This window comes from Manis javanica, chromosome 5 (genome assembly GCF_040802235.1).
Source record: "Manis javanica isolate MJ-LG chromosome 5, MJ_LKY, whole genome shotgun sequence".
NCBI classification, from domain to species: Eukaryota; Metazoa; Chordata; class Mammalia; order Pholidota; family Manidae; genus Manis; species Manis javanica.
In genome coordinates, this window is record NC_133160.1 from 3,196,004 (window position 1) to 3,222,539 (window position 26,536).

General features: G+C 52.6%; 1 protein-coding gene across 3 annotated transcripts in view; it reads right to left on the reverse strand.

The window, feature by feature from the left end:
• PHACTR3 (phosphatase and actin regulator 3) overlaps positions 1-26,536 on the reverse strand; it is a 201,721-nt gene that overhangs the window by 15,653 nt on the left and 159,532 nt on the right. For all 3 annotated transcript variants that reach the window (XM_073236391.1, XM_037006393.2, XM_073236392.1), the window contains exon 8: positions 11,296-11,449. In XM_073236391.1, the coding sequence (XP_073092492.1) occupies positions 11,296-11,449 (154 nt within the window). The remainder of the gene's footprint in view (positions 1-11,295; positions 11,450-26,536) is intronic.

A 26,536-nucleotide genomic window follows, 5' to 3' on the forward strand; every position in this document is an offset into this window, starting at 1 on the left:
CTCAAAGTACTACTGCCGGCTTGTGTGGGAGGGGAAAGGGCAGCGACGGGAAGAACCAGGCACCCGGGAAGGATCCTGCTTAGAGTGCTTCCACGTGTCTGTAAGTCCTCGCTCCTCTTCAGAGAACCGCCACGAGACTGGACAGGACACGTCCGGGGCTTGTTGCACATAAGACTCCACAGTACACCCTTCCTCAACGGATGTCCTGGACTCCACCCAGAAGACGGCCGAGTACACACACACACGAGCATGACAAGTTAAAGTGCCCAGAGCATGGACTCACGGTTACAATTCTCCTTCTAACCAGCTATTCGAGAGCCCACAGGCGCTGTGTGTGGAGGAGGGGACTGTGACCTCCTCCAGGTGATGGGCTCAGGGCACATGGTACCCACCCAGGAAGCAGGGATGGCGTGAGCTACTTGCCACTGTGGTTCCTGCTACTGAGAAAAGCCCGCCTGAGTGGCTGCAGCTGCCAGGGACAGGGCTGCTTCTGGCTGGGCTGGGGGCAGGGAGCGATGCACTGTTTAATTTTACCGTGTACAGCACTCCGTTATTCAGACCTTAACAAGTAAAATACTGCATAGTGCTCGCCACTGTCTGCTCCCTGGCACAAAGATGTGTGGCCGTCTGGTCCATAAGCATTTATGGAGCACCTACTGGCTACCAAGTCCGAGTGGCACCTGCTGCTGCCCCTGCCCATCCCCCACTCCCAACCCAGGCCACACGCTGTGCACCCCACCTCTGAGCTTCTGTTCGGGCAGCCTCCCCGCCAGGCACCCCCTTCTCTGCCCCCACACTGAGCTCCTCTCCTGAGCAGCCCGACTCAACAGCCTGAACAGTGGAGAGGTTTGTCCACGGGCTGCACCTTGAGGTTCCTGGCCCTCGGTCCTCAGCCAGCCTGGGAGTCGAAGGCAGGACCAGGCCAGGCGGTGGCCGGAGCACAGCCACGCTAGGTGAGCAGGCGAGTACAGGATGAGGAAGGGCCGAGGCAGAGAAAAGCTTCCCTTGACACTACTGTCCTTGATTTTAAAAAAGACACAGACCACCCTACACACCAGATGGCCTCTGCAGGACACGAGCTCCATCAGTGCCCCCGGGGAGCCCCCCACCTTCACCAGCCCAGAGGGGGATGCTAAGGGCCACTGGGGCAGGGGCAGGCACAGGAGGGAAGGCAGGACCCGACAGCAACTGTACAGGGTGGTGGCCTGCTGAGCATGCCGGGTTCCCATAGGCTCGTGACCCAGCCCGTCACACATGCTGTTACCCGATCTCCCTCCCCGTCCCGTCCCCTTGTACTGAATGCAGCACCTTTGTACATTCTGTTCCTTCCTCCATCCCCACCGCCCAGGGCGGCACAAGATGTTGCTCAGAAGTGTCTGTCCTTAACTAAATGTCCTAGTATGTGTATTGGGTAGGGGGGGGTCCCCAAGGAAGGGCCTGCAGTATCTGTCCACGTCACCAGGGGCACGCAGAGCTCCCCTCCCTCCTCCTCAGCTCCCTGCCGGCTGCCCCCTGGTCCAGCCCTGGGGCTCAGGACATGGGGCGCCTATAAGCAGCCAGGTGGCTGGCCCTTCCTGAGCCCACGGGGCTCCACGCCAGCCCCTCGGTCCAGGCTGCTTTAGAAATGGCTGTCACCGGCCCGGAATGTTTCATTCACTCGTCCATCTGTCTGCCCGTTCCTTCCTTTCTTCCTTCAGTTATCTCCATGACAAAATTAACTCGGACAGCTACAGCAGAGGAGACTCCTAGCTTCCCAGCCAGTCTCCATTCTCCCTTCTGACCCAGCACTAGAAAGCTGATGCTCTTCAGGGTGGCCTCTTTTCCTGCTAAGCTCGGCCATGTAAAGAGGTTCTGACCATAAGCTGTAGGTAGAGGTGTGCCTCGGAGTTTCTGGAAGAGCCTTCTCGAAGACATGACCTGGCTGGGATGTTTGCATCTTTGGGACTTGAATGTGATGTCTACCTTGATGGCTGTGGTGTTTCTGCAGCCATCCTGAGTCATGGAGGAGAAATGCCACTGTGAGAGATGGTTGAGCAGAAAGATAGGAGCCTCGGTCCTTGATGACTGAGGAACAACCATGCCAGGCCTGACTGTCTGCAACTACTCCATGAAGTAGGGTGGCCCCCAGCCTGGCATCCAGAGCCAGCCTGCTTGGGTCAGATCTCAGCTCCATGGCATGCCAGCTGTGTGACTTAGAACATCTTACCTAACCTCTCTGAGCCATCATTTCCTTCGCTGTGAAATAGAGCAATAGTAGCGTTTACATCCTGGGCCTCCGTGAATGCACACAGAACACAGTCCCTGGCACATAACACGAGTTTGATGAACACTAGTGAGCGGCCATTGTGTCATGATTACTGTGACCACTTCACATGGGACAAGCCCTGATTCCAGGCAGAGCTGGGCCGGGTGCTTTCAGTCCCTGCAAACGCCTGGGCGGACGGGCCCGACACACCTATTCCACAGGCTTGGTGAGGTGAGTGATGGCCTCCCAGCCAGGCGACCTCCCAGCCGCCAGGCCCCCTGCTCCCTGGGTTTGGGATGCGGGTTTTATTGATGCTGGAGGGGAGCTGATGTTGCTTCGCATTTTCTTACAAAGCATGTGTATTTTCCTTGGCGGGCTCTCTGGCACCTGAGGAAAAGAGAGGGCAGCCTGAGCCCCCGGGAGGGCCCAAAGTGCCCGGGGCTCACTGCAGGGACAGCCCCAGGGCCGCCAGCCCCAAGGCGGCTCCCATCCTGCACACCAGGAGTTCCACCCAAAGAACATGCTTTATATTTATATCGTCAGAGGCTTAAACTTCATCAAGCATTTCCCATTTGGGAAGCACCATTTCTGTTGCTTAGCTTCCTCTCCACCCCCATCCCCCCACGTCTGAAAGCAGGATGGTCGGCACTGAGGGTCCGGTGACAGGAAACACAGTCCTAAAACCCCATGAAGGTCCCTCAAAGCCCTTGACCTTGAGTGGGTGCTGCTCACACCACCACCTGTTTAGCTCAGACTAAACAGTGGGGTCCCCCACGCGGTCTACACCCTCCGCAAGCTCACCGGTCCTCCCGGATTTAACCACCACCAATCGTGCAGAGTACCAGGGTGTGCCAGACTCCGCCAGCTCTGCGCCAAAATCTGGACATGGCAAGTTCTTCCCGTGTCTCTTCCTCCTTCCTGCCCCCTCCCCACCCCCCATGAGAGTGCCAGAGCCCGCAGCTGGGCCATCAGCTCAGGCCCGCTCCCGTTCCTGTTCCTCTGCAGCCCGCTTGCACGGGCCACCCAGCCCTCGGCCTGCAGCACCTGCCAGGCCAGTGCCCCCTGCTGCTCCACACCCGACCCCACGCAGGCGGTGCGGTCTCTCCGACACTACCCTCACCCTGCCGCCCCACCTGGGAGCCCTCGGGACCGTAGTCGTCCTTGAACACCAAGTCAGTGAGCACTGCTCAATGCATCAGTGAGCAAGATAGGCAGATCCCAACATCCTGGGGCAGCCAGACCCCAAAGAGGTGAATGAATGAATAAAAGGCCATCTCAGACAGCAGTAAGTGCACTAGGAACACAAGACAAGAGCAGGTGACAGAGGAGGATGGGCGTGTCACTGTGGGTAGGGGTAGTTGGGGTACAGGCAGTGCAGGCAGGTCCCTGTGATGACATTCGAGCCAAGCCCTGAAAGACAAGGGGTGGTCGCGTGTGGGTCGGGAGCACAGAAGGCCCCCCGGCAGCCTGCTGACCCTCCAGCCTGCTCCCCCTGGCCCGCCGGGCCCTTCACAGCGCTGCGCTCTCCCGGGCAAATGGGTTCCGGGCCTTCTTACTTCTCTTCCCCTGCTGTCTGGCCAGGACACACTTGTGCTCCAGCCTCAGCCTGCCAGGTGAGCTGGCACCCGCTGACCCAGAAGAAGCATGCTCCATGTCACCCACGCTGCCTGCACCCCAACTCTGCCCCCCTCCTGCTGGATTAACCTCCCCTCCTAGACCTCCCACTTTCACACCTGCCTCGTGCCTGCCTTTGTCCCTGTCTTACTAGACGCAATGATTCATCGTGCACTCTGCCCCCGGGGCCCGCACGGGGCAGGGGCCTGTAGCCCCCATTACTGGGGCACGCACCCCACAGAGGTGCAGGGCATTTGATGCTGCGAAGAACCAGGCTTGTCTCCCTGTGTGAGCTCTCAGCTTTCCCCCATGTGTGATTTAAACCATTGCCTTACGTCACAGCAACCACGGATAAACCGTGGGGTGGGAGGCAAAATCTTGAGAATTTTTAAGGACGGCAGGGGCTAATAATTACCCAAAGAGCCACACTCGGCTTCAGCTTCAGCTAGGCCCTGACCTAGGGCACCTCGTGCTTCTCAGCGAGGGCTGCAAGGTGGGCATCAGAGGGCACTGTAAGGACCATGCAGGGGCACGTGCTCCACGGCCCATGCACATGGAGCAGAGCCACTGCCAGGCAGCCTGGTGGACATGGACATTAGCTGCCACACTGATAGTGACCTGCACCTGGGACAGGACTCTTCCCTACATGCCCATGTGTAAGATGACAGCAGGATGCCACAGCATCCGGTGGTGAGCCCAGGCTGGGGCGGGGGCTCTGGAACCTGCTCACTACCTCCAAGATGCTGGGACACATCTTTCCCTCCAGGCTGTCTCCTCGTCTGCAGGGTGTAGGGGACAATCTGTGCCGAGGACCACTGTCAAGCTTGAAGAGCAGCCAGCTGACAGCCCTGCCAGCAAGGTGGGGGCCTCCTGCAGCTGATGCCATGAAACATGGTGCCAAAAGCTCGTGCCCCACCTCTGGCTTGTCTGAAATGTACCCAGGACGCCTCCACAGTGGTGAGACTCGGGTCTGTGCGGGCTCAGGTACAAAGGCCCAGGGCGAGCTCTGCACTGCGGCCTGAATGACAGCTTCCGCGGGAGGCGTCCCCTCGCGTCGCACGTTCTGTCTCCCTGGAGGAGGGCGGTTCTCCAGCGCCGCGGTCTCACTGTGTGCTGCCCCACCCCGCAGACAACAGGCGGCACTGTGGGGCTGGAATGCTTGTCCCCTGAGGCCTTGACCACAGCTCTGGAGGGGCAGGCACTGCGAGGACCCCCACACAGTCAGGGGAACAGCCTGCGAGTTAATTACCTTCCCAGGGCTGCTCAGCCCGTGGGGCCCAGCCCTGCCTGCCTCTGGGGACCCTGTTCTGCGGACTGGGCAGTGGGCTGCATCCTGACCCTCACACGGGTCATCAGCACTTGCTCCTCACCTCAGGTCAGGGGCGACAGGGGCGACCTCACCAACTTGGGGCATACTATGACCTTTCAGGAACCGTGTCTCCCAACGGAAGCAGCGCTGCTGCCCTCGGGCACTGGCACAGTCGCCCATCTCTCCGCGTGGCCCCAAGGGAGAAGCAGCAGGAGAGCCTCGGGAGGCTGGCTGGTGTGTCCACGGGCTCCCGGCCTCCCGGCAGCCACCCAGCAGGGCAGCACTGCTGACGGAGCGGGCGCAGGACTCACCCCCGACTCCCTGGGGCTCGGTCACCCGCCATGACATCCGTGCTCCACCTCTCACGGACTCTTGCACGGGAACTCCCAGAAGCGGCACATTTAGTGAAAGCGTGCCAGCCCCTCCCGGCTCTTCAGACATGCCGCTCAAGGGTGTTCGGGTCACGCACTACCACCAGTGGGCTGGGTGTGTAAATAGCCCCTCCAGGGCTCAGTATTATCTACACTAATAAAAAATTAAAAAGCAGTATTTTAAAACACTAAGGTTTAATGTCAATTAAATTGGCATGAAATGTTCCTTGTTGTTAAATTTTTATGTCTGCAGTTACTAGTGAAGTCGGATTCTTTTCCACGTATTTGTTTAGAAATCCTGGCCTCTGCCCCTGAGCCCCAGGTTGCAGGCAGTTACCCGCCCATCTGCGGGGGTCCTGCTGAGTTCTCCGGCTGCTCTTCATTCTCAAGAGGCGGCACAGCTGACTCAATGCCCTTTTCCTCCTCATCCCTCTCCTCTACTTACTTTCTTTTTTGTTCATTTCTGGAAATATAGCTCATGAAAATAATCTCTAAAAGGGAAACACTGATGTGTGAAAATGAGCATTGTAGTTTATTTTAAAACGTGAGGCGAACTCAGTCTGTCGGTGGTGGGAGGGAGCAACAGGATGGAGATCCCCTCTGACATGATGTCAGGTGGCAAAATTCCACATATGCTAAGAAGGTCTCCATAAAAAAATGTCTGTTACTTACACTTTCATAGTAATATCTAGAAATGGATTTGAAATCATGTAGAGAAAAACATACCCCATAAAGATAAAATGAAGAGTTGAGGCAACTGAGGCCAAGAGTGTACAACAGAAGGTCAGAGACTCCCCCTCACCGGCGCAAAGACACAACACAGCTGCGCTGCACCTTTAGCTCTGAGTGTCCTGGTGGCCAATGCAAAAAGGGAAACAATTAGAAAACGTCATTCTCCTTTGGATACTAACAACAAGCAGCTGTTACGCAGAAACACGGCTTATTTTGATCCTGGAGCCACAGAGAACAGTCATAGAAGGATTCTGAGGAAGGGACACAGTGTAGCAGAGGCATGAGTAACACTTGGGAGAAAACAGCTATTAGAATACAGATTCCGGCTCAGGGGATCTGGAGTGCGTCTGGGCATCTGCGTTTTCACTAAGCTTCTGGGTGACCTGGATATACAGTCGGACATGGAAAATGGCGTGGATCAGATGACCAGCTGCCCACCCCATGTTTCCTGCTGTGGGAACATAGGCAAGGGATGGCACTGTTGCGGGTCAGTTTTCCTCACTAGAAACAGAGGACCATTAATAATAGGAACCGCAGAGCTCCTGCAAGGCTTCAACGAGGTAAGATACACAAAGCCCTCAGCAGGAAGCTGGGACGTACACAGAAAACACTGAATAAATACAGGCAACAACCATTATTAATAACCATGCTTCTCTGCCCTCAGTCTTGGAGGATGTCTACCGGACTGTATTCGAGTCACTCAGGATGAGCCGGGCTCCCACCCAGAGCTGCAGGAGGCACGAGAGAAGGACCCTCCATCAGGGTATTTATCAATGGCCTGCTGTTCCACCCCCTGCAATGAAGCATCAACACTTCCCAAAGGAGGGGCTTCCTCTACAGCAATTAAAAGTGGTAGCTGAGAAAAAGTACAACTTCTGTATTTTCAAAATTCTGTGTCCACAGAACTAAAACCCTGCTCAGGGTCCAACCCTTCCACACGGAAGGAAGGTACCAAGGCTAATGTTCATTCCTGCCATTAAGCTATGCCAGCCTCTGTCCCTGCTCTTGAAACCATCAAGCCGCTTCTTTACAATTGCATATTTCAGGGTGACCACGGATGGTGGGAGCAGCTGTGCACATTTCCACCACCCACCCCCCCCACCCAGGAACCTGTGTTTTCCTGGAGGCCTGCGTAGTAGCAGCCTGTCCTGGATGTGACAGAACAAAATGTACCAAGAGACCAGCTCGAGGGTCATTTCACTCCTGTGTTAACATGCTAAGTACCAACCCCTGGAGGACACTACGGAGCCTTACCCAGCTTCTCACAGTGCGGTCCCGGGGTGGAGGGCCCCCAGGAAGCATTAATACCCAGTTTGCGCATCACTCCGGCTTGTCTGTCTCCAGTAAGAATAAGTTAGAGTGAGCCTATCACCATGGACACCCAGGGTGCCCCGTAGGTGCTCCCACCCCTGTCTGGCCTGCTGCCTTCTGCAGCCCTCCAAGGCTCCCCTAATCCCCACACGAGGCCTGTGGGGTGGCCTCCTCCCCTGGCCCAGGGGTGCTCCAGCCACGACCACCTCCCTGAGAGCCCCTTGCTGGGAGCACGCCTTCACACTTTTTCACAGGATCTAATCTGGAGCCTTCCAAAAAGGGCCCTGGGAGGACAGTGAGGCCACCGTCTCCATTTTACAAACCAGGAGAGACATTCAGAGACAGCAGCTGCCCCAAATCACAGCTGTGACGGAAAGGCTGGGATTCAAACCTGCCTGTCCAAGTGCCCCAGGTGCCTGTACTTAGCCGAGAGCTCCTCCTGGATATCTCACTTGCTCCCCACTGCCCCATCTCAGGGACACTGTCGTCATCTCCCGCTGCCCCCATGCCGGCAGGAAGTGCCCTGTCCCTGGAGGCCACTGCGGGGACTGGAGGCCCAAGCAACACAAGCAAATGCAGAGCTGTGGCTCGGAGAAAGCAGAGGCCCCGGCCTTCCCTTCCGGAAGGCTTCCCCGGAGGCCCAGGTCAGCCGTTCTGAGGGACCCCCGGCCGCCTCTTTGTGGTGTGACCCCAGGCAAGTTATTAACCTCCCACAAAACAGAGGTAACAACGCGGGCTTTACTGGGCTCCCGTAAGGTTTCAGTTAAATGAAGGAAAGTAAATAGAACTTAGCCTGGGACGGGCACTTAGAAAAGAAAACGCTCAGGCATCCTGTGGCTGGCACCCCTTGAGTGCCACAGGCTCAGCAGGGCTGAATTCAGCCACCGTCTGTGCCTGCACCTGCGCCTGCCCTCCGGAACATGCCCACTGTGCGCAGGGGCCAGAGGTTTTGATACTTGGCCAATTCCCGTACACGTCTTAGAGGTGTGCTGGGCTCCTGCACAGAAAATGACCGACGGCACTGGAGTCCCCGGGCCCAAACCCCAGGGAGTGTAATCAGGGATAGGGGGACAGTGACCACTCACTCAGAAAAGCCCCAAAAGATTAAAAAATCAAGGTCTGGAAGTTAAAATAAAACAAACACACCAACTGCACTTCAGGACCCATGGGTGGCCCGTTGCCATGGCAACCAGAGGCTGAATCATTCAGCAAGTGCTGGCAGAGAAGTCTCTCAGAGGAGGCGACACAGAGACAAAGGGGCCAATCAGCCGTTTCTGTGGGGAGCAAGCAGGCCGCCAGGAAGCCGCGTCTGGCCTCCTGGGATGCGACTTCTCAGCTGCTGCTCTCTGTGTGTCTAATTCTGGGCTTGCTTTTCTGTTTTTAAACATGGTGACGAACGTCCAAGGAGCTACTGCATTCCAGTCCGAGGGTTGAAGTGAGGCACAGGTTCAGTGGGTAACAGAGGGAATCCAGGGTGCAGCCTGTGTTTGGGGCACCCCTTCCCCGGGGGCTGTCGTGGCCCTCTGGTGCCGCATGCCTGGCACCTTTTCCCACCTCCCCCTGGCCCCGCAGGCAGCGCTGCAGCCCCCAGTCTTCTCTTACGCCAAGCAGCTGTGACAATTCTGTCCCATTTTTGAACAGCATATACTATCATGTTTACTATTATTTTTATTTCACTCAATACTCTATTTTGAAAGAGAACTTGGTTTGTTTACCATTATCAATTGGCATAGTTAGAAGGCAGCTGCAGAAATAATACAATGAATAAATATGATTTTTTTGACCTCCAAGTAGGGAAGGATTTTTTAAACGTGGCACAAATTGTATGAACCATAAAGTGTATCAGAGGTCGGCAAACTCTGCCTTCTGAACCACCACCTATGTTTGTAAATAAAATTCTACTGGCACACGGCCACACCCATCCATTACAATCGGCGATGGCTACACCAGTGTTATCGACGAGAGTAGAGCTGTGTAGTGACAACAGACACAGTCAGGTTCACAAGGCCAAAAATAATCACTGTCTGGCCCATCACAGAAAAAGTCTGATGATGTCTATAGTATATGACAGGTAAACCTTAAAAATCAAAATCTTCTGTGCCAAGGAAAGCATTAACAAAATAAAAATAAAAGCCCCAAACAGAGAAGAGCTGTGTAACTCAAGGCAGGGAATGGGTTGGAAGCCATAATTTTCAAAGCAAACTTCTAAAACCATTAAGATAAAAACACCTGCAGGTAAAGTACATGGAAATAGTAAGAAACCAAAAAACTGATCGACACTGAAAAAGATGATCAATCTCCCTAGAAACAAGAGACATGGACAAAACCTCATGCAACGTCCCATCAGTGAGAATGGCCACAATAACCAGAGAGCGCAGTCCCTTGGCCATGGTGACTGGCTCAGGGATGAGCACGGGATCCAGACTTGACCAGTTACTCCATCCCCTTTGCTCAGGCGGTTGATCAGGAATAGCCACCGGTCCCCAGACAAACCAGTGAGGCTCAGTCCTGGGGCTTCCCTGAGCAGGACAGAGGAAACCTTGTCTGTCTGCTGCTCCTGCCTGGAGCTTTCCGGGCCAGGATGTGGAGTGGAACAGCCGGAGAATGAAGCCACACAGAGTCAAGAAACAGAAACAGACCCACTCCTGCCAGTGCTCTGTGAGCACCTAGGTCCAGCCATGCCTGCAGCTTACACAGATGCTGTGAGCCCATGAGGGCTGAGAGCACCTCTGTCTTCGCTACAGCGCCCTAGTACCCTGCAGAGCGCCCGGGACCTTGCAGGTACTCAGCAAACAGCTGCTTACTGCACTCCTGGATGAATATGGCCTGCACACCAATGAAGAGAAGGGGCAAAAGTCTGCAAAGACATGGAAGTGGCAGAAGTCAAGGCAGACCATCCCATCATGACACCAGCGGGCGGGCAGGAGCCTTTACTAATGACACCCTCTCCCTGTGGCTTTTCGTTTGAGCCTCAGAACACGCCAATGAACAGATGGAGGGCATCTCTCCTCCAGGATGCTGAGCAAGCTCTGGGGTCTGGACCCCAGTTGCTCTGGTTCTTGGAAAACAGCCAAGAGTCATCAACACTTGAAACCAGCACATTCCCCCAGTCCCACCCCCAAATCACTGTGGAGCACCCTGGGTCAGGGCGCATGACGGGAGCCCAACAGCCTCAGCCAGCACGACCACAGCTCCACGCTGTCCTGTCCCATAGCACCGTGGGTCCCCAGCCAGATGACCCCAGTGACCGCCTAGGGGACCTCGCTGGCTCTGGGTCACGGCCAGGCAGCAAATGGGCTTGCCCTGGCATACATATTGTCCCTCACAAAACCGATTTCCAGCTTTTCTTGAAAAATCTAGAAGACTGGGCAATACTGGGTGCAATGACCAGTGGAGGAGCACAGGGACCACCGCCCCCACCTCTGCCCACCTCACGGCATGTCCGCCCCACTCTGCCACTGTCCCTCCCAGCCGCAGCCCCATCGCTCTTCAGGGACCCTGCTTGGTTCCTCTGACCAGTGCTTCTCCCCGGGGGACACCTGACAATGTCTGGGGACAATGCTGGGTGTCACAGGGGGATGTGATGGGAACAGGCCAGGGATGCCAGCACCCGGCACACAAGTGGGCCCGCATGGTAGGGGGTGGGGAGGCTTAGCACGCCCAGGCTGCAGGTGGGGCACAGCCTCTGCCGGGATCTGTGCACTGCCACTTACTTGGACAGTTTCATTTCAATCTGCTGCCGAATTTCCTGCCTTTCTTCATCTGTCCTCCTGGGGAAAATATTCCGGTCTTCCAATTCCTGCTTGCTGGGCCGATTCCTCAGCTTCACGGCCAGCAGCTCCTTCTTGCATTTCCTCGGCAATGTTCCTAGGGGAGCCGGGGGGTGGGGGACAGGAGAGACAAGAAAGCAGGTGTTAGTGGGGTGCTGGCCCGTCGATCTAGCCATGCACCTGCTGGAGGAAGGAAGGTGGGCCACAGCAATGGGGCACATTTGGCGACTCACAGAGCCTTTGAGGGGATTGGGGCGGAGCTTTAGGGGGGAGGTAATGTCCCCATTTCTGATGGCTAAGGCCCCACCCATGGACCACAAGTTCCATTCGTAGCGGAAGACCAGGCATCCCTGGTCTCCAGGGACGGTCCCAGCTGCCCCAGGGTGATTACCAATGGCAACCACTTTCTCTTTCAGAAGGGGCCGAGTTCGGATATTACATTGCACAGTGACTGTGCCCTCCCCTCCCCGCGCCTGACCACGTAGTCCCTCATTCCCACTATACTCTGGCCATGGGGCCTTTCTTCCGTTCCTAGAACATCCCACTCAGAGGCTTGGTACTAGGTCCGTCCCCTGCCTACCACCCTACTCTGCCTGGACCACCTGGGGTGGCCTCTTCCTGAACTACACGCTGACCTTGAACCATGTCCTTGAAGAGGCCCAGAGGGGCCTCCAGTCACCACACCAGCAATTCCTCCCTCACCTGACCTCTTTCTGGCTCATGAGTTTACTCTGTCCCCTCTATCAGACTTTAAGTTCAGGGACGGTCTGCTCTCCCTGGGTCCTAGGACGGGGGGACATCACAGGTTATCACTGGGTACTATTGAGTGGAGGCATGGGTGGGCAGTTCAGGGCCAGTGAGGTGGACGCTGACCTTTATTTCCACACATGCCCAGAATCCACAGGTGACATCAGGGTGCCAAGTCTTAGGGTGCAGATATTCACATGTGCCGGAGGGCAGAAATGCTGCATTCCTGGGCAGAGAAGGCTAGGTGTGCCAGGAAAGGGCATTGCTCCAGTTAACTGGCCTTCTGCATAAGAGTCCCCACTGGCCCCTGGTGGCGGCAGGTGCCAGCTACTGGCAGTTAACACAAAGTATGATGTTGACAGCAGCTCTGCAGTGGCCCTGCACTCCTCCTGGGGCCTGGGCTAAAGTCCTGTGGGCTCAAACCGTCACCCAGCACGGTCACTCCCACAGACGGGAGTAAACTTTATTCCTTAAGAAAACCAGCTCCTAAACAAAGTCTGCTCCTAGTGTGGGAGATGGGAATACAACGCAGGAAGTAAGTCTAACAACATGATAGTTTAACATTAGCTTGGGATAAAGATACAAAAAGCTGGACTCAGTTGTGGTTTGAACTTCTAGTATGAACTTGCCTGCTATATGTTTTATGAAGAGAAAAACAATGACTCAAAAACCATTTCAGCAAGGGCTTCAGCCTGAATTTGTTTTCATAGCTTTATAAATGACTGAAGTCCTGTATTTATAGAATCATAAAGAGCCTGAAGGAGTCACATGCATTTTTTAGTCAGTCTTTACTGCTTGTTCTGGGGGAAGCTGAAAGCTCTATTGGCGTTCATGAATTAAGGGAGTCTCACAGGTCTCGGGACAAATCCTTCATGCATGTCAAGGGTCTAACACACGGCAGAGAGGGATTGCCATTTTCAGGGACCTATAATGTGCTTAACCATAAAACTTCACTGCATGTGGTTTAATCTTTTTAGCTTTCGATAAAGAAAGTCTCTAAGCCTACTGCAAATATCTCAGGCTTGTCATTGCAAAACTTTAATCATATCTGTTCTTAACTGAGAAAAAGATCCCTTCATCAGAGATTTCTAGATATAAATGAGAATTCACTCCCCATGCAGGTTATCAATGTATATTGTTGATTGTAGGAATAGGTGGGCTCTGTACTCAGAGCCATTAAGTCCCACATGTTTTCATCTAGTTGCCACGAGTATCATCTGGCACACAGTAGGGCCAAAACATGGAGGCTGCTTACAGGTCTTCCCCAAGGTATCAGGAGGTTGCTACTTTTGGCTACTTCAAAGTCAAAATGAGAAATTTTTCAGACGAATAGCTTAAAATGAGAGCTTTTCACAAATGGACTAGCATGTTTACCCAACAAGTAGAATTCATCCAAATTAACATGCATTCCAGACACACTGCTCCGGGGCAGGATGCAAAGCTGAGGGCCAGGTGCCAGGAGACCCTTCTGCCCAGGCTGTGGGAACAAGCAATCCTTGCTCCCCACATGCCCCTAAACCACTGATTTTCCTAGCTTCTGACTCAGAAACCCCACATCCAGGAGTCTGCCTTCCCGAACAAGTGGGACAAGCACATAAAAACACATAAAAGGGTGTCCATCAGCCTTACTTATAAAAGCACAAAATTAAATACAACTCAAAGACCCAACACGATTGCACTAAGTCATAGGTGCATCTGTACTGTCTGGGTATCATGAACCTATGAAAAATGGTGGTGTGTGTGTCACTGAGCGACAGAAAGACATTCATGATATGCTAAGAAAAGCAACATGCAGAAAAGCATGTATGGTATATATAAATGTATGTGTGTTATGTGTCTATTTTGTAAGTATATATAATCTTAAAAATTGGCACAGAAATGCCAAGAACGTATATTATTCATTTTAGTTTTCTTCATTTCATTATTTTTTGTCATGAGCATAGTTTCCTTGTGTAAAAGTAAATCCTTGTTAAAGAGCATGGACAAGTGACATCCGCGAAGATGGTGGAAAACTCTCTCCTCAATAAAAGCAAGAAGAAAATAGGCAAAAACTGTCAGGATCAACTTTTTCAGAACTGTCAATCCACCACTGGCCACAGCAACACAGGGGGCATTCATCCAGGGAGAATGGGCTCAATCTCAGGGAGTATATGTTACCAGGTCCAGTCCCAGGCCCGCCTCTGCAGGAGCCCTGGAGTGTTTTGCCTTCTCCGTGAGGACCAGCTGCCCGGCAGCCTCGGGAGGAGGGAGCGGCGCGGGCCCCGTTCCCCAACGATCGTTACCATCTGACCTGTCGGCGGGCGCCCTGGAGACCCCACTTGCAAGGCTGTGCGTGTTGGATCTGACTCAGAGCTGCCCTGGCCTGAAATGCCTTTTCCCCAGGGGTGTTTGTCACAAACAATACTGTCCTTTCAAGTGCCAGACTCCCTTGTCCTCAGAGCAGCCCTGCTCGGTACCGTGCAGAATTCTTTGTTGGCAAAAAAAACCAGTCAAAGTCAACGCACAGGCCAGAAAACTTAAGACACTCATAGTCCTCAAGGACGTGGATGTAAAATTGTCAGCAAAACTTTGGCAAGTCAAATCTGGCCATTTATAGAAATGACAATATATCACGACTATTGGGCATGTGAGGTGGCTTACCATTTGAAAAGCAATCAGTGTAATTTACCAAATTAACAAACTTAAAAAGAAAATAAAACAAAACATGCGATTACCTCACTAGACCATCTTCGACCTACGGGGTGCTTGTCTTGACTCAGAGCTGAAAGGGGGCCTCCAGACACTGCCTGTCCTGCCACCCGTGAGGAACGAGAGGGACGGTGAGGTCCACGGGGACATGAGGCCCCAGGTCCCAGCTGAGAGCCAGAGAAGCTGGCCGCCCGGTGGCTCGGAAAGGTTTGTTCTCACTCAGCTACGAAAGTCATGCGTACTGTTGGAAACAACTGATGCTTAACACCGTGAGAAGAAAGAGATCCCCTTTCCCACCCACCCCTCAGCTCCAGAAGCCACCACAAACGTTCTGCTCTGTGGTGTCCACTTCCAGGCTTATTTCTGTGTAATTAACAGCTTAGCCTGGACTCTCATGTTTTGCCAAAGTGGGATCACACTGTGCATGGCACCCTGCAGGGCACTGTCTCCACCACACGTCTGGCCTCGGCTCCGAACCAGGATGAACCGACCCAGGTCTTTCCCTTAATGGCCACAAATATCCCAGAATGGGGGTGGGGGCGGGTGGGCAGCAGACATCTACTCAGCTTCTGCTCTTTTAACCAAAGCTTTGGAGACTGGCCTCCCTCCTGGAATACACGGTACTCCTGTCGTTGGGTCAGGAAAATCTGTGCCATAGCTCCTGATCTGGGGGCCCGACAGGTGCTCCACTCGCTCTCTGCTGTTGCTTCAGAACCACAGTCTTGGGAAAGAGGGGGAAACATAAATGGGTTTGTGGATAAATAATATCATCAGGCAGGGAGGCAGTGCAGGTGAAGATAAACTCGCCAGGAGACACCTTTTTCTTGATGGTCACACTTTGGAATTCACCCTAAGGACGTAATTATGGAGACGCACAAAGTCTTGGCCCCATGTTGCTAATGCAGCCGCCTCCCAGCCGAGCTCACATGGCTGAGCTGGCAGGCAGGAGGCTCCGGCGTTGAGTGGGAGGAGGAGGAGGCAGGGATGGGCCGGGAGAGAGGCTGGCAGGGATCCCCACCTGCCCCATGTCCTGCCTGCGTGAGGATGGTCCTGGGGCCTGTTTTGGCCCAAGCAGTGACCCTGTGGGCCACTCTTAATCTGCTACAAATTTTTCATTTCAAAGGAAATTATACCTTTTAATTCTAGAATTTGCACCTCATTCTCTTTTATAATTTCTGTTTCTCTGCTAAGATTCTCCAACTGTTCAATTATCTTTTCTTCAAGACCCCGAACACGTTTACAAATGGAGGCCTAGCCTGCTTTGGAGCGTGGTCCTTTACACCACGACGGGTCCCTTACTCCTGAGGCTTGGTCTTTCCAGCGTTTCAACAGACTGCCTGTTGTACGTACGTGTCAAGGTCTCTCTGTGGTCTGGGCTGGAGCCTCTGGCCCCCTGACTGCCAGCGCCCCCATTCAGCTGACACTCCCATAGGTGACCTGGTAAGTCCCATGGAGTTTCTATCTTTACAGGTGCACCCCAGCCCTGGGCCAACTGGATCTCCACACAAACTTCTGGGGACCCCCTCTACACAGTTCCTCTTTTGGGGTACCTGGCCATACAAATTCCAGCAGTCCAGAAAAGTCATCCCCACCTTCTCCTCCTGGGGAGACCACCACTCTGCCTGGAGGCCACCCCCTATACCCCTACAATTCCCCAGGCAGAAAGCTGGACACTCAGCTGTGGGGCTCACCCTGCGTGGCTTGTCTTCCAAGAACAGCAGTCCAGCACCGCTTGCAGGGTGACACCCCCAGACAGTGGCCCCCTACACTGAGCCCAGATATGCTGTATTCTTACAATAACAAACTAGTCAAAGGAAAACGTTTTTCCAAATGGTCACAAATCTGCAAAACATTTGCCAATATATTTATTTTTAAAAACCCATGTACAGATGGATCCAGGAAGTTCAAACCCATGTAGTTCAAGGGCCAACTGTACTTTCCCCAGGGAGGACACTGCATCCCTTTCTGAGGACAAGATGAGGAGCAGTGAGAGCCCACGGCCGTGCACACAGGGCCTGGGTGGCCAGGGACCCCGAAAGCCGGGAAGAGAGCTCAGCAAAAACCAGCCTTACAGACTGCCGCTCAACAAGCACCCCACTCACACATCTCCCCTGCACGTCCTCCCCAGCTGGGCCCCATCGGGAGGGCCATCCCCTTGGGCCACCGTGACCTCTCCTTTGAAGACTTTGAGTCTCAGACCTGGCTGCAATTTAGGGCTTCCCAGTGTGTCAAAGTTCTCCAGGGAAACAGAACCAACAGGAATGCACACACACAACACAGAAGTATTCTATGTGTGTGCACACATGTACAGTGTACATGCACATGTAGGTACACATGTATAAACGTGCACAAGTGTGTATATGCATGCATACATCTGCATGTATAAACGTGCACAAGTGTGTATATGCATGCATACATCTGCATGTATAAACGTGCACAAGTGTGTATATGCATGCATACATCTGCATGTATAAACGTGCACAAGTGTGTATATGCATGCATACATCTGCATGTATAAACGTGCACAAGTGTGTGTATGCATGCATACATCTGCACCCACTATGTATGCCTGTATTAAGAGGTTCATGAATTGGCTCATGCAATTGTGGGGTTGGAAAGTCTGAACTCCACAGGGTGGGCTGGCAGACTGGGGGCTCAAGTGGGGCAAGAGACTCTTGGAGCAGGGTTGTGTCTTCTCTTGGGAGCCATTTTGCACCTTGAGACCTTTCAATATACTGCATGAGGCCCATGCTCATCACTGAGGATTGTCCCGTTACTGAGAGTCACTGACTCAGATGGTAACCACATCTACCACACCCTCGCAGTGACCCCTAGGTCAGGGCTGATTAAGCAGCTGGGTTTGCCCAACCAGCCACATGGACACAACACCAACGCTGGTCCAGAGGCTGGAAAGCACTGTGGCCCCAGCCCGAGGCCCCAGGATCTCCAGGCAGTTCCTCAAGGTGTGCCAGTAAAGTGTGCAGAGAGCTCAAGAACCGCTGCCTTAAGGTGCAGAAACCACACCTATTCTTCATTTGTGCCCATCCTGGGACTCGTCCCTCAATCCTGAAATTGCATCTCTCGGAGTCCTGCATCCCCACCTGCAGGCGGGGTCCTGGTTGTGCTGCTGCGTGCATAGCGCGGTACCTGACACCCAGGTGCCTGGACAAGTCCGCTGCTGAACCGAGGAATGGGGCTCAGGCTGCAGCGCCAGAGACCCGCCTTCAAAGCACACACACTCCCCCTGTGCCTCGACTTCCTTAACTGTCAGAAAGGGAGGATTGTCACAGCCCTAGCTGCCATGGGGATCAGGTGACAGAGCCCATGAGCCACTCTTGGCAAGTCCCTGGAGAGAAGTAACAGCTCAGAGGAAGTGGGCTCTGCTGTGCGGGCAGCCCTACCCCTGCCCCTGCCCCGGGGCCTCCCACTGCCACAGCCGCTGTCAGACTCAGGGAACCACCCCACCCCCCCATGGCCCACCCCCAGACCCACCAGGCTGCTGAGGTCCACTCTCCAGGGCATCCTGCACCCCGGGACCATCTGCAGGCCACCTAGCGTCCCTGGGGAACCCGGCTGGGTTTCAGAGCCCAACTCTGAGCAGATGGTGGCTGCTGGCGTCCTGAGCCGGCCTCGCCACAAGAAGCCTCTCAGTACACCCTCGGCCGCATTTCACACAGGGTGTAGATAACAGCAGCTTAGCTCTTACTGTTCACAGGTGTGCCCTGGGGAGGGGGCCCTGAGCCTGCAGAGGGTCAAACCTTTCCTGCAGCTTAGGCTGTGCCAGGGGTACCTTTCCCTCTCCCCATGGTAACCTCGCATGACCCACCCACAGCTCAGGGCGCCTCTCCCTTGACCCCTCTGGACCCCGTGCTGGGCAGAAGGGCAGCCTTTCTGGTTACTGGGAGCACCTGCGGGGGTGCCTGCAGGGATCCATTTTTTCCTTCAAATCCTTGGCCTGGCTAGAGCTGGGACACACAGTATTTGTATAAATAAAGGACTAAACAAATAAATGAAGGATTTCTGAATAAGCTTTCTAAAAATTCTAGCTTTTATACTATTTTTCACCAAGGATGCACTTTGGATGGCACATGGCTGAATCACCCCCGACCTGTGCGCTTCCTGAAATGCCGACTCCTGGGACTCACCCCCAGGGCCTGTCACATCACCCTTGCTATTTTTGTGTACGTTTAGTGATGTTTGCAGAATATTAGTATGGTGCCAAAGTTAATAAACAGCATACAAATATCTGGGGGGTACTTTTTTGCTACCAGATCCACCATCAGAAAACTCTGTGAACTTCCTCTCTTTAGATTATTGGTTTTAAATGCCAATCTGCTCACACCCCCAACTGATGGATTGATAAACTGGTCCCCTGTCCTCAGGGTCAAGCCCAGCCCCCAAATGACACGAGGGTTCTATTTAAGTTCAAGTGGTCATTTGTGTTCACAGGCCTCTCATGGGCCTGATGTCCACCCCACCTGCTCTGGGTACAGGGAAGCCCCAGGGGTTCTACCAGGCAAGCCCGGGAAGCAGATCTCAGCTCCCACCTGGTGAGAGGATCAGGCAGGTGTGGGAGCCGCTTATTTGACATTCCCTGGGCCGGGCAGGCACGGTCCCTTCATGAACCCCACACCCGGGAGGCTGTGTTCATCACTTGTTTGTGGTAGTCCCAAAACAGATATAATTTGCCAGCCAGGGGTCATTTTTCTGCCATTATCAATATTGACTCGTGACACCATGGCTGACATTCTCAGCCTTGTCAGGTTACCTGGGAAATCAGGACAAGTGATGGCGAACAACGCTCACGTTAACCCTCACTCATACCGATAAAGACCCTCAGAATTGGGTCCCCGCCCGCAAGCGCACGCTGGGCCCCAGGTGGCCCATGCCAGCTTTAGTGTCCTGAGCATACCCACCTCCGCCAAATCTGAGATTTTTACCCACCTGGAGAATTCTTATTCATGCCTCAAAACCCTACTGAAACCTCTTCTGTCCTCCCCCATCATTTACCCACCACCTGTCCTGCTCCCAGCCTGGTGTCCCCTCATCTATCACTCTTTGCCAACTTGCATTGTTCCTGCCTGCTGGTAAGACTGGGATTCCCCCAAAGCAGGAATGGCATCTTTTCAAAACTTGCCTGTCCTTATTTATTTGCTAATGACAAAGGACAAGCTCACTGCGAAAGCTCGAACAGTATAGACCGGTAGGTATCTTAACTGCCTTAAATTGCCAATAATCCCTTCTGCCCTAAAGGGTTCAGTGATTTCCCCCAGGCATCGGCCCCTCTCCCAGTCCCATTAACACAGAAAAGTATGGTGGGAAATAGGTGGGCTCCCACCGGCTCGGGGTTCGGGGTGCATGGGGGTCTTGAATCCGCACAGCCCTCCTGATGGTCGTTCAAGGGACATGCCCACAACCTGGCATTTTATTCCTAGAACTCTCCCCCAGAGACACCCACAGAATTGTCTGCAATGAGAAATGGATGAGGCAGACGTGTCCATATCGGGGACAAGGACACCGACATGCACAGAATCCTCGTGTTTACAAACACAAGCACCCCAGCCCTGCCGACAGTCCCCGACTGCATGAACTTGCCGCCTGCCCACCCACCCCCACCCCCCCGGCTCCCGGCAGAACAGCCGCCTGGGCCCTGGCTGCCTGGCCCTTCTGTACGCACAAGCCGGGGCTCCGCACGGGCCTTGCTCCTGAGGGGTGCCAGCCTCACACACGGCGCACCCTCCCCCGGATGCCCACAAACGGTAGGTTGTTCTTCCCAAAACTGTCCAGGAAAAAAAAACAGTAAATAAATAGAGTAGTACTTTTATCTTTTACCTTGTATAAAGTACAAAGTAAATGTGACCCAGGAAGTCCCCCCTGCTGGTTGGGTCTGGCCGAGCAGATGCCCCGGAAAGGCCGGCAGGGGGTGAGCACCCATGGCTTCCCACAGGCGTCCACGTCTCGCTCCACCTCTTGAACTTGAGCTGGAGCCACAGAGGCTGCGGGGACCCAGCCTCCAACGAGAAGGCCTCTGGGGGGACCCAGCCCAGGTCAAAAGAGGGCAAACAAATGTGCATTCATGTGTGTTTTCACTTTTTGATTGTTTTAAGTTGAAATGTTTCATACATGTGTATATCCCTTTTAAAAGCCAAACTTTAATCAGTTATTTTGATGAACAAAAAATTAACCCAATTATATGGGGAGAGAGATTATCTATGTTCTCTTATTCTTCCTTCCCTACAGAATACGGCTTGGTGTGTGTGCTGGGGGGGGCGCACGTGTGCATGTGTCGGCGAGTTTACTTGAAACAGGTAACAAAACAGAACTTGAAAATGACTGTCCCCTCATGATGCGCGGATGCACTTCACACCCTAGGGCTTGAGCATTCTGCGGAACATCTGTGTCTGCCTCCCACATGGGCCGCACCTGACGCATCTGACCTTGGACTGACCCCCTTGGGGCACCACCACCCCCCACCCCCCACCCCCGCTCTCTCTCACCACAGTCTTAAACAGCGAACATGTGCATCAGGGCTTCTCGACCCCAGCGACCTCTCCCCCAGGGAGACGTTTCTGGTTGTCCCTACTGCGGTGGGCTGCTCTGGACACCGAGGAGAGTGAGGGCCATGGACGCTGCTTCAACACTGCACAGTGCACAGGGCACCCCCCACAGGGAACTACTTGCCCCCCAGGGTTAACAGTACCAAAGCCGAGGAACCTGAGTGCACACACACCATTATGCACGCTTGCCAGGACACCTGAGAGCAAAGTCCTGGGAGAGAGACCACGGGTTAGTGTGGCCATACCAACAGTGCCCGAGAAGACCATGTCCCCATCCCGGGTGTCACCGGGTCTCAGCAAATAGTCTTCCGACCATGGGCTGCTTTGGAGTCCGAGGTGCCAGGGCTGCGTGCTGACTCTGCGCCCCTGCAAACTCAGGCATCTCTGAGCTTGGGTTTCCTCATGCCCTCCGACCTTCATTACACCCACAGGACAGTGCTTGGGAGTCACACCTCGTATATTACTAAGAGGATTTCACCAGCCAGCACCCAGAGCTGAGCTCAGCCAGGGTCCAGTTACCCCCTGGGTGTTGTTACTTTTCTCATCGACAACCTGGTAAGTACTCACTGCTGATATAGTCAGCAACGCAAGACCCCCCAGGCAGGAAAACAGAACCAGGCCCGCATGCGGGGTTTGGGGAGGGCTGACTGGGACACACTGGTAACACAGCAGGTAGTATTAGGGCAGGCGTAAAGCGCAGCAGTGACCCCTGTAATGTGTGCATTTAAGCAAAAGCCCCCTGGACCGTCCATCCCACCTTCCTGGAGACCCATCTGCCACCACGCCCTGTGTTTACAGCAGGCCTGGTGCCTGCAGGCAGTGACTGTGTCCGGGATGTTAGGAATGCGGGATGCTGAGGCCTGTCACAGTGCACTGGGCCTCAGGATCTGGGGCTCCAGTAAATGGGGTTCCTTGTCTTTACCTGGGGACACTGAGGATGATGGCCACTATGTGAGCAGTGCTAGCTGTTTAGTAGGCCCTGGACAACCTGGACAGGGAGGCCCAGCTGTCACCCAAGAGGCACAGACAAGGACGCAAGGGCCTGGGGTCTGCACGCAGCAAGCAGGGCCCGAGGGGTCCTCCCACCCGTCTGGGACAGCAGGTACCACCTGAGGCCTCCTTGGGGCCTTCCTCCCCCATGCAAAGGGCCCTCAGCCTGTCCTGCCCAACAGGCACTGAGCAATTGTAGAATTACCCTTATTATTGTTCCATCCTATAAGCCATGTCTGACAACACAAATGCATTGATTGCACTTCTGACGGAGAACAAACGTGCCTGTTTGCTGCAGGGACATCGATGCTCTTTTTAAACTAACAAATTGGCAGAGGGAACAAGAAACAAAACAGCTACAGAACATTGACAACACAGGAGCTGAAATTCATTCAGATCCTAGTTACACTTTGATCACCTGTGGTGAGCACGTCATCATTCCTGCGCCTCCCTGAGGAAGGCAGGCATGATGGGGAGTTACTGTTACTGCACCACCTCACAGAGCACAGACTCAGGGCTCTGGGGAACTATCCCTCCTAACTCTCATCTAAGCCCATTACACCCCCACTTCCCAGATGGCATAACTGAAGCACAGAGAGACTAAGGTCAGATCACAGAGCTAGAAAGGGATGCACCCAGACAGGCGGAGTCGCTTGACCCGTGCTCGTGGAGAGGAAGGCGCATCTGAACGCAGCCAGCTCCCACCAAGGAACTCCCCCTGCTGCAGACTGAAGGTCTGTGTCCCTCCAAAATTCACTTGTTTGAAGCCTGATCCCCAGGGTGATGGACACAGGAATTAGGTGGGACCTTGGGAGGTGCTTAGTTCATGAAAGTGGAGCCCCCCTGAGGGTAACAGAGACCCGAGGCAGCTAGCGGCCCTCTCTGCTCCACCCCATGGGGAGACAGTGAGGAGGCAGCCCTCTGCTAACCTGGAAGCAGCTCCTCACCAGACACCAGCTCTGCCGGCACCTTCATCTTTGACGTCTAGCCTCCAGAACAGTGAGGAATAAACGTCAAACTATGTGACGCAAAATCTGACAGAGCTGCAGGGAGAAATAGATGAATCCACTATCACAGCTGCAGACATCAACACCCTTCTATCAGAAAAGGACAGATCCAGCAGGTGGGAAAATGAGTAAGGATGTAAACTCAACCTCAACACCATTAATGAACGATATGATTGACATCTCTAGACTACCTCGCACAACAAAAGAATGCACATTCGTCTCAAGCTCACATGAAACATTCACCGATTTTCTGGGCCATGAAACACACCTTCATATATTAAAGAATACAGATCATATAGTGTCTGCTCTCAGACAGACCACAGTGGACTTAAACTAGATACCAATAACAGAGATACTATGGAAAATCTTCCAAACACATGGAGATTAAACAACGTGCTTCTAAATAACACATGGGTCAAAGAAGAAATCTTCAGAGAAATTTTAAATATTTTTAACTAAATCAAAATGAAAATACAGCTTTTCAAAATGTGTGGGATACAGGAAAAGTAGTACTTAGAGGGAAATGTGTAGCATGGGATGTGTATATTATAAAAGAAGATCTAAAATCCATAATCCAAATTTCCACCTTAGGAAGCTAGACAAAGAGCAAATTAAATCCAAAGTATGTTGACAAAAAGAAATAATTTGTAGAGCAGAAATCAGTGATATTCAGAACAGGATATCAATAGAGAAAAATGAATGAAACCAAAAAACGGTCTTTGTGAAGATAATAAAATTGATAAACCTCTAGCCAGGCTAAGAAAAAAAGAGAGAGGGCACAAATTACTGATATCAGAAATGAAAGGGTGGACATCACTCCAGATCCCATGGACACTAAAAGTAAAAGAAATTGTATGAACAACTTTACGCCCACATTCGATAACCAGATGAAATGCATCAATTCCTTGAGAGACATAATCTGCCAAAACTCACACGATAAACAGATGATCTAAACAGGTCTAAATCCATTAAAGAAATTGAATCAATTAATAACCTTCCAAAACAGAAAGCACCAGGTCAAGATGTGTTCACTAGTGAACTCTACCAAACTTCCAAGAAGTTATACCAATTCTCTACGATCTCTAGCAGGGGATAGAATGCTAACTCACTCTATGAGGCCAACATTACCCTAAGACCAAATCCAGACACAGAGATTCCAAGAAAACAAAACTAGAAACCAACCTCTCTCATGAACACAGATGCAAAAATCCTCAAGAAAATAGCCAACATTTAAATTGTAAATTTTAAGTATTTAAGTCAAAACTTAAATGTGACAAATTTAAATGAAATAATTACAATATTAAGTTAAATAAGTTTCAATGAGCACATTATCAGGAACAATTGGACATCCCCAAGCAAAAAATGAATCTAGACACAAATGAACCTAGAATCTTCACAAAATGGATCACAGGCCTACCTGTAAAATTCAAAACCATAAACCCCTCAAAAAGATAACATAGGAGAAAATCTAGGTGACGTTGTCTATGGTGATCACTTTTTTAGATAAAACACTAAAGATGGGATACGTGACAGAAATAATTGATGAGCTGGACTTCACTGTAATTAAAAACTTCTGCTCTGCAAAAGGCAATGAAACGAGACTTAGAAGACATGCCACAGATTGGGAGAAAATATTTGCAAAAGACATCTGGATAAAGGACTGTTATCCAAAATACACAAAGACTCTTAAAAGTCAATGATAACAGCACAACCTGATTCAAGAATGGGCCTTAACAGACCCCTCACCAAAGAAGATACACAGATGCAAGTCAGCCCATGAAAAGACACTCCACATCATGTCATCAGGGAAATGGAAATTAAAACTAGACCCCACTGCACACCTATGAGGACGGTCCAAATCTAGAACAACACTAACACCAAGTGCCGGTGGGGATGTGGAGCAAGAGGCGCTCTCATCACTGCCGGTGGGAATGCCAGGTGGTGCAGCCACTGCGGAAGACACTCCTCGTAGTCAAACCACAGTTGAATTCCTCGGCATTTGCCCAAAGGAGCTGAAAGCTTGTGTTCAAACAAAAACCTGCATATGGATGTTCACAGCAGCTTCGTTCACAATTGCCAGAACTTGGAAGCAATTGCGATGCCATCTGAATGATGCCCACTATGTGACATCTGGAAAGGACAGAACCACAGAGGGTAAGGAGAGCGACGGCTCGCAGGGGTCGGGGATGCGGAGGCGGGAACAGGCAGCGCACACAACCTCTAGGGCACTGGACATTCCCTAAATCACATTATAATGATGGATATATTCATCTAAACCCACAAAATGCACCTACCAAGAGTTAACCCCAATGTAAGCTATGGGCCCTGGGTGATAATGTCCATGTAGGTCCACCAGCTGTAACCGAGCACCACTCTGGTGGGGGATGCTGGTAACGGGAGGCTAATGAGGTACAGGGCAGGAAGACGTATACAGAAATCTCCATACTCTTAATTTTGCTGTGAATCTAAACTGCTTTAAAAAATTTGTTTTCATTCCCCTTTGATGGACTCGAGAGTACTGTCGATGTCCTGTTTTCACCTGGCTGCACCCACCTGTAAAGGTGCCCGTGTGCGTAGGCATGTGTACACGCCGCAAGTCTGGCATCCGATCCCGCACGAGGCATAAACAGCTTGTTACATACTTTTCTGCGCTGATCAAGATACCACATTCGCCCCGCATGGAAATCCCACTGTCAGACTCAGACCAAAGCCAATACATCTTTCACTACAACACAATCAAGCAGGACGGTCTGCCAGCTGATTCACAAGGCAAACTGCCTCAGTGGAACCTCCACCACCTCCAGAAATCAAATCCTATGGCTGATGTTTTCGGTGCTGGGTCACCAGAGAATTCAGACTGACAGGATGCTTGATAAAGATTTCCTCGGAGTGTCGGTGTGGGGCAGGACGATGCTGCAAGGCTCTGCCAACAGCATATTGAATGGATAAATAAATAACACTGCAGTCGCATGATTAATAATTGATGAAGGTACTGCCTGGTGCTTCTCTGCTGCAACATCAGAGATCTACGAATAACACACCAGCCCTGACAGTGGGAGCAGGGTTTGAACTTGTGAGAAACAAGCAGCAGCTGATCTTTGTCACTGTCCTACCAGGCAGAGCAGAACACTTTCATGAGCCTTTCCTAGGGTGAGTCATTTTCCTCCAGAAGTACCATTTATAGACTTTCTCTTA